The sequence below is a fragment of the Clytia hemisphaerica genome, unplaced genomic scaffold (genome assembly GCF_902728285.1).
Source record: "Clytia hemisphaerica strain Z4C2 unplaced genomic scaffold, Clytia hemisphaerica genome assembly, whole genome shotgun sequence".
Classification (NCBI taxonomy): Eukaryota; Metazoa; Cnidaria; class Hydrozoa; order Leptothecata; family Clytiidae; genus Clytia; species Clytia hemisphaerica.
Window position 1 is genome coordinate 83553 of NW_027103531.1, and position 9010 is coordinate 92562.

Below are 9010 nucleotides of genomic sequence, written 5' to 3' on the forward strand. Positions count from 1 at the left end.
TTTTCATTTGCTATAAATTCTTATTCTTGCAAATATTGACAGACATACAATCTCTGTGAATCATTCTTCAAAGACCAATAAATTTTCCAGATTAGAAAAGGATTCGAACTAAAGAGAGTCTATTATTCATCTAATAAAGTTGAATAATGAAAGAACCGTACTCTTAAAGAACCAGAGAACTATTTCCAGCGACTTAAGGTCTAAAATTTCTTTTCGAAGCATCGTGGTTTCAGCTGGAGAAGGGACAATTTGAAATCTTTTCTAAATGGAAACAGCCTTGAGAACCGAGAGGAAAGAGGGCTTTTAAATAATACTGAGAGGAAGAAAAAGAACATTTCAAAAACTAAACTACTTTGAAAAAAAAGAGAAAATAAAAAAGGTAAGAAAATCTCAGAGCTTTTGATTGATCGAGTCTTGACAATATCAGTTTTTGTGACTTGAAAACGCGTACACTTTTCAATTTTATTCATTTGTATCTAAATTGTGACAGAACATTTCCAAGATTGCTCAAAAAAGAAGGTAAGGAAACTGTTATTAGACAGATAGAGAATGTAAAAATTTCTTTAAAATTTAAACTTAAAAATCTGTCTTTTTTCATGTTCTTAAACGCTGTTAACCATCACAGTTTGATGGGTTAGAATATGGGATTATTGAGTTATTGTTCTGATTCATTCATACAAAATATCTACCATATTAAAGCCATTTTATTCAGATGACATTCTTATGTTCTTTTTGAAAGCCACAAGAAAATCGCCAAGTGGAGGTTCGAGAAAACCACTGCATCGCAACGAAATTGATAATGCACAAAGTCAGAAAAAATGACTCATTCCATTAGAACTTTCAACCATTCGCTTGTGTTATCGTGCTTTCAATTTCTTGCATCGGAGGTTTCGTATCTTGAGCATCAGACGTCGTTTCATCCGTAATACCGTTACGTTCCGCCAATTTGAAGAGATCAGCGTACTTAAAACGTTTCGCGCATTTTACTCGATAACTTTCGATGTCATCTGACGTGGCTCCGAAATCACCGTTTTGGAAGCCTTTGTATACATTGATGCATTCCTATATGAAGTGAAGTACTTTTATCGTATTGCGTAAATACTAACTATAACACTAACTATGCTTTCATCTAATCGTAATAGGGTCCGGCAGATATCCGAGTAAAATATACTGTCCCCGGTAAGTGGATTTTATTCTGGCTAAAAATGCTTCAACTGGTCATTAGTGGCCGCGTTGAAGCATTCTAGACGAGTCAAACTTTTCCCGTGACTGTTTCGACCTTTTGTGATATGAATAAAGTGGATATTCGCGTCTGTTATGTGAATAATTTCATAATTTAAACGAATCCCTGACTAAAAGCGAAAAACCATTACAAAATACTATATGGAATGATTCAAATCTCGACGAGCATGATTTAGAGTTAATTGGTGTTTGAAATGTTAGCATACCTGAAGTGTGAGATCTTCATAGTCGCCCTCTAGATCGAGTAATGCTAAGGCGTTCGATTTGTACTTCTTGTCAATGTTGTACAAACTTTTGCTCACTAAAAAAAGAAAAGATTGCTGTTGAGTTTACATTTTTGGCTTTTCTTGATAATTGTGAAGTCAAAGGGACCAGATGGTAAATTCGCCAGATGGCGTAGTATACCCACTCATTTTCAACGAAAAATAGGAGGGCATTCTGCTCTTCTTTAATTTTGATTGAAATATAAGAAAATAAAAAGCAACTTAACTGCTAGTTTACCAGTGAAGGGATATTACCCTTGGCGCAACATCCTTTACTAGAAAATATTCATAACAGCACCTAATCCAAATAAATTGGTTACCTGCAACTCGAGCAAGGAAAGAGTTTCTGTTACGGTCGAGGAATTGGTTAGTGTATGATTGTAAGTCGTCTTCTTTGACGATTTGTTTTATCTCTCGGTCGAGGACAGTGTTCACAGTTGCGTTGTAGTTATCGTGCTCGCTCCGTACTAAATGAAAGGAAGTAGGCCTAAATTATGACTTACAAAAATAAACATAACAGTAGCTTATTGATTGTTCTTAGTTTTTTCAATAAAACTAATCAAATTTTTTTAACCGATTTTACTTGTTCCATAGCAAAGATGATGTTTAAATAGAACGAAAAAAAAGAATTTGGCGAAATGATTTTATTTTGAAATAGTATCAAGCCAGTTTTCTACAATATTAAAAGTCAATGAAGTATAAACCCGAAGGACTAGAAGCAAATCTCATAGGCAGGATTTGAAGCCACTAAATCCTTCTTAAGTTACGTGGCCTTGAGCGACCCGTGTGGTTTTTATACAAATTCCAGATTGAAAGTAAATTTTTCCAAAAGATTTCAAAAAATATACCACTCGAAAATAAAAAAAACATTAAATTCAATCTGTCGTCAAAAATACGGCGTTTATTCTGAGGCTTCACTTTTTCTTGCCTGAGAAAGATTAAAGATTCACTTCTACCTCTTCGGGCTTATACTTCATTGTTAAAAGCTAAGTTAGCCTGTAATTCCAGAAAAAACGCTGGACAGACTCAAAGGAAAATTATATCGCAGACCTCACTATGACGAAAAATAATTTGTATATGTACCTCTCAACAAAAAGCGTACGATACATTCGTGAAGTCGAGGATCGGTAGGGTTACAGTTGAAAGCACGTTTGATAGATTGCAACATTAGCAACGGTTTCCCTTTGCGGTAGTAAATCTCGAATGCCATCAGGTGGGTTTCGATCCTTTCCTTCGCTAATGTTTGAAGTGGTACGAGAAATTTGATTGCTTCATCTAATGGTTTAGTGCATTTCACGAGTTCTTTTGGGTAGATCTTTGGCTTGCCTTCTTCTTTCTTGTTTTCAGGTTCTTTGGTCTCTTTGGCTTCGACAGCTGAGAGAATTGAAGGTAATTAATTAGTGGATCACCCAGTTCTTAACCTCGCTGAATAAGAAAACCTGATAAAGAGGTTTAATGTTTATTCAACTGTATAAAAAGCTATTTTGAGTGCTTACAAGACAATTTATTTTAAGCTTGGCCTAAGTTTATAAGCTCGCGTTAGAAAAATCGTTGCAAAACAGGCTAAACTGGCTTATGAAGGTCAGAAAAATAACCAAAGAAAGAAAATGCTGAGCAACCTTTCTTTTCTTCTTCAAGTTGTTGTTTCTTCTGAGCTCTCCTTTGTTTACTTTTCAATTTCTTGAATTCTTTTTCGGACATTTGCTCTTTGTTCATCTGGTCTGCGTCGTCCATTGAGAGAGATGGCTTGTCGTGAAGTGCTAAGTAGCACTGAAGTAAAGGAATTTTTGAAGATTGCTTTTTAAATCAAATGATTGAACAAGGTAAACAAAAAATTCAAAAAGTAAATTAAAAATACAGTGTAAGAAAATCATAGATTGGGTTATTAAGGCAAAGATTTTTCAAATTAAGTGTTTACCTCGATGGCAAGCTTGGCAGCTTTAAAGTAGAAAGCGTGACTCCTGATCACATCCTCAAGCTGTAACAATCTGATGTAGGCACAAAGTGTCACTTTTCTCATGCAGTATGTGTGGAAATCAAACTGATCTTCTACAATTTCAGAAAAATTGCGCTCGATCTGGTGACATTTACGAAGAGCTTCACCAATTTCTCCTTTACGTTGATGGGCAGACGCACATTCGATACCGAACCACATTGCATCGAGTCCAAGTCATCATCAGGCAAGATACCCTCCTAAATTAAAATCAATTCCAAATACGTCAAGAAATCTCGGAATTTCATTATTTGCTAAAAAGAAACTCGAGTGGCGTTAAAACAATCCATGCCTGTCTGCTGAAGGGTATTTGCAGCTGGTGATTGTTTTAGTGTTAGTGAACGTCAAAAGTGTATTTTCGTTGATATTTTATATATTATTATGCTAGCTTTAGCTTAAACTTAAATCACGATTATCTCAAAATATTAAATGTTAAAAAAAGTTGATACAAACCTTAGTGAACAAACCACAAGTTTCAATAGCTTTCTTCACTTCATTGCAACGTAGTAGATACTTGGCGCATTTAGAGTTCACATAACGGTCTGCAGTGTCCAGACTCCTCCCTTCGTCCATCCATTTAGCAGCTTCTTGATTGCAACCAGCGTGTTTGTAGATCTTAGCTTTCACCATATAACCTTCAATCAGCGTTGGCGTGTGATCAAGTACAAGGTTGATGTACTCTAAGGCTTTGTCAATGTTTCGAAAATGGTCAAAATGTTGTGCTAAGTAGAAGTTTGTCCATAGTAAGACTGTTGGATCTTGAGTAACATCGTCTGAGATGAAATAAGATTGAGCATTAAGACTTTATGTACACTTTGATAAAAGCTTTACTGAAACCTTTAAACTGACCATGCGATAATCTAATTTACTATACACCGATAACTCTGTCGTGTCGAGAGCGCAGGATGAGCAGTGTCTGGTAAGGGTGGTAATTTTCCTATCCTAGGGTAGGTATAGGGCCCATTCCGGATGATTCGGAGGGTTCACTTCTCTCTTCTCTTCTCTTAATTCATGATTGTCGTTGAAAATAATTATTTAATATCTCGAGTTCTTTAATGGAGAGCCTACAGAACCTTACTTACCTTTTTTATCAAACTTTTGATCCGATTCAAGAGCCGAGGAGTACCCAAGAACAAGGTCTTCAACTATTTTAGCCTGAAATTCAAAATCAACAACATTATAACTTCCATTGCGCGAATCCTTCAAATATTAGAATTCTGATTAACAATCGGTCTCCGTCGAATAGTCTCTACACAAAAGAAAATAATTCAAACAAATTAGACTTCCAGTTCAAGTTTATTAAAATGAGCCAGAGTCGAACATGAATTATGTATTACAAGATTCCGGTGAGTTTATAAGCATACCAAAGATTTTCAATTCTGTTACACGAATTTCTTCGTCAAGTTTATATACTGTCAAGATATGTCATCGCACTATTACACACTGTAAATAGGCAGTCCTGTCCTTACCTTTTCTTTATCTTGATATAAAGATCGTAAGCTGGTGAATAGGGGTGGAACACCTTTCTTTAGTGCAACACGCAGATACTCGTCAACCAGACTACGGAACAAGTTACCTATGAATGAAAGAGGTTTTTATTGGACTCCAAAACTTTCGATTGAGGCTAAACCAGTTCTGTATGACTTAAAATCTTTATCAAAAAGGAAGGCAAAACAACCCATTTTGTTTAGCAAAACCAACTTAGTATACTTTTTCTTTTTTAACAAGTTTCGTTGGAATAAATAATGAAGACATAAGTTAGAGATAACACGATACCTTTGATAAAGTTCAGTGGTAAACGTTTAGGTGTTTCACTTTTAGGGTATTTCTTTCGATATATTGTATAAATCTCCATCCTGGAGGCATCATTCACTAAAAAGAAAGCACTATGTAAAACAAAATAATTCTTCAGACAAAACCAAGATAATTCTTTGCAATGTAAAGTCTTGTAATTTTCAATGAATTTTCAAAAGAAAAATTTCTGGAACATACATCTTTCTTGTGCTTTCATGCACTTTTCGACACCTTCATAATAGGCGTTGTTTTCAGGGTTTCGTTTGATCAGTTCTCGGTATATTGACTCTGCTTCGTCGTTCTTGTTCAATTTCAGAAATTGTAAAGCTGAAGTAAAAATGAAAAGATGAATTTCACAGCAGAACATTTTAAGTTGAAGCCTGACAACAGTATTATTTTAGTTAAACTAATCATTCACTCTAGGTGTGGTGATCCTGAGAAATACGGAATTTTAAGAATATTCAAAAGCTTGAAACCTAAGTATAAAATTACCTTTGATTTCTTGTACTTTGAGTTTGTCAGTCATCACACTTTCATATTTGTCAAAGTGATCAATCGATTCTTGATCTTTGTTTTGGTTTCGTAAAATTAAGTTCTGGTACAACAGCATTTCTGTATGTTCAATGTCAACTTTAGGCTTAAAGAGTACAACAAAAACATTTGAAGCAAGAAAAACAAGTAAAAAAAACAACTTTTAAAATTGAAAAATTCTTGAATAAGAAGAGGGCAAGAAAGCAAAAATGCTTTGTTACTGTTATATGATCGTCCTAAACACATAAGTCTTTTGCATGGTAAGACTCAAAGACATGTATGGATGTATTACTTGTTTTAAAAGTAATGACAATATTATAATACCTGGTTATCTTGAAAAAGTGTCTTCCTGAATTCTTCCATGACAGTAAAAGCCATATCATATTGACCAAGTAAATAATAAGATATTGAATAACCAATCCAAGACTGTCTTTGAGCTGGTCGAACTTTCAGTAGCTGATACCTTGTATCCTGAAAGTGAAAGCGATGGAGAAGCGAGGTTTTAACATAATTTGAATAACCCTCAACATTAACAATTGCTACCCTCTAGATTATTACCTGGAGATTTAATCCCAAGGAGAGTCGTTCCTCAAAAATACCTGTGCCATGCGTTATCTTTATTTGAAAAGACTTGTATTTTTTTAATGATGCAAAGCGCAAAATACATAGTGCCTACTAAGGTGCATACAGCTTACAGGTCCATCCTAAAATCTAGGTAACCCCTACAAATATAAGATTGATAAGTGGTTCCATAAGTAGACAGACATTTTGGTACTTTTGTCAATAAACTGAAATAAATGGTTGACTCCCTGATATATTTTCCAAGGATATCAGAGAAGATGGTATCAAGGCTTAAATTGGTTTTAAATAAAGACATAGTAAATAACACAGATAGCTTTTCTAATTCTTGCTACCATTTGTAGAAGATCTGCTCACCCCCAGGATCCAATAATAGGTATTTATATATCTCCAGAGGCGAAGGGTACACCTGAACCTATTGAAAATTTTAGATATAGCCCCAGGGTAGGGGAGAGCAGGAGCTATGATTGAAATTGATTTGTTTAGAAGGATTCAACTTACCCTGAATCCTTCAAGGTCTCTCATTTGTACTTGTAAAAGTGATAAATCTCTCAAAATCTGTAAATTGTCTTTATCCCATTTCAATGCATTACGATAGCATTTGATGGCTTCATCATATTTGTGGTCAGCACGTTGAAGCAACCCATACACATGCCAACACACATGACTACGCAAATCATTTTTCAGTCCACGTTTAACATAATCATAAGCCTCATCCTTCTTACCAAGGTAATTCAGTGTCAGGCCTTTCATGGCCAAAGTTTCTGAAAACAGAAAATAGCTTTTTATCCACTAGAAGAAAAAGCCTTAATATTGTGAGTATCAATCTCAGTGAATTCTTAAAGACAAAAAACAATTAGAAGGGTAAGAGGGTTTTATGACAGTGCTGGGACCTGCTGGGACCTTATATTTCTACAAGAACCTGGAACTCTATAGAACGATATGAATTTTGGTAAACTGGATTATGTAGCTTACCTCCATGCTCTGAAAATTTGGGATTGGAAAGGATCTGCTTGCAGAATTTAAGTCCATTTTTATATTGCTTTTGTTCATAACATTTCTAAATTCAAAAGAAAAGAGAATTATTAACATAAAATTGTTTTTGCATTATCTTAAAAATGGATTTTTTGTTTGAGCTAATTTTCACAGCTTTAGGTATCTTCTTCAAAAACTAGCTCTGCAAAAAATATTTTTAACAAAAATCTGTAGATAATCTTAGGAAGATTGTAGAATATTGACAAGATGTAGGTATCAGCCGCAAGATTAAATTTCTCGAAAAAACACCTCTTCAAATCACACATGCCATCATAAAAATATCATATCTCTGCAAAAATTAGTTTTGTTGAACGTTACAATGGATTTGTCATTAAGATTTTAAAGAAAACATTTCCTTACCAAAATCCGCTTGAAGAGAGTATTTTCTTTAGGTGGAAGTTGGGTTGGCATCTTTGGTTTTAAATTTTATTCCATTTGACTAAAGTCTTATTTTCTTCACTAGTAGAAAAAATAAAAAAATTATCATTCACCCTTCAAGTTTTCTCCTAATTTCTTTTGAGGAAGCTGAACTACTTTTACCTTCAAGATCTACATACAACAGGGGGGGGGGGGGGGTCGGTACTAAAATTTCAGACATCATGACCTTTAATGACGTGGTGGTATTACAAAAAAGCCTAAAAGCATTTTAGTACCATGTGTACTAAAATCCCAAATTAGGTGGGGTCTTCAAGAAATTTAAGAAAAAATTTAGTACATGAGGCGAACCCGAAAAAAATTTTTGTTTCCAGTCCACCGGCCGGGTGAAAATTTATTTCGTCGTCACCCGGCCGCATTTTTTTTCGTACATCATCGTTAGGGTTAGGGTTAGTTTGTTTGTTTGGAAAACTTTCGTGAATCAGTTTTTGAGGCGTGTGATTTATCGAACGTGATATTTTATATGCTACTGTAAAATGCACGCCTAGAAATCACTTGGTATGAAGGTTTTATCCTGATCATTGTTATAGAAATGAAATTTTATTTATCTCACACTAAACCCTGCATTGTTTTTTGTTAATTCTTGCTTGCAACTCAACTTTTAAGAATGTTTTTTTTTATATACAACTTGGTTTTTATAAAAGAATCATGCTGATTTGTGAGTAAAATAAATAGAAACATTCACAAAGTGGGGACTTTTCAGTAAGTAAACAGCTTTGTTTTTATAAAAGGAATCATGCTGACTTGTGAATATAAAATAAAAAGAAACACTCATAAAGTGAGGATTTAAAAAATTGGGGAAATGTTTCTCTCACTTTTTCTCAAAAAAGTTCACTTCGTATTCACAGTTTGGAGCCTTTAGCAATTGAAGATAAATATTCAAAATGAAAGAGAGTGTCCAGTTCTTAGAGTTTTGGGATCAAAATTTAGCAAAAAAAAATTTTTTGCGGCCGGCCGGGTGAGTGTTTTTTTCGTCACCCGGTGGACCGGAAACAAAAATATTTTTAGGGTTCGCCTGAGTACTAAAAACCACCAAATTTTAGGAAATTTAACTATTGACTGAGCATTTTTAGGCAAAATGAAAAAATAAAAACTCTATATAAGATTTAAATATGTCCCTGTGTCAAAAATTAAGCAA

At 34.4% G+C, this 9010-nt stretch overlaps 1 protein-coding gene across 1 annotated transcript; it reads right to left on the reverse strand.

The window, feature by feature from the left end:
* Positions 1 to 750: 750 nt before the first annotated feature.
* On the reverse strand, positions 751 to 7904 carry LOC136799682 (N-alpha-acetyltransferase 15, NatA auxiliary subunit-like). Its single transcript, XM_067056396.1, is given in 17 exon segments — positions 751 to 1062; positions 1449 to 1543; positions 1826 to 1972; positions 2589 to 2879; positions 3125 to 3275; positions 3424 to 3662; positions 3665 to 3698; positions 3952 to 4271; positions 4581 to 4653; positions 4968 to 5074; positions 5275 to 5370; positions 5491 to 5619; positions 5785 to 5929; positions 6148 to 6294; positions 6904 to 7166; positions 7378 to 7462; positions 7798 to 7904. Coding segments are annotated over 17 exon segments (2595 nt in total). The 5' UTR covers positions 7849 to 7904; the 3' UTR covers positions 751 to 840.
* Positions 7905 to 9010: the final 1106 nt, after the last annotated feature.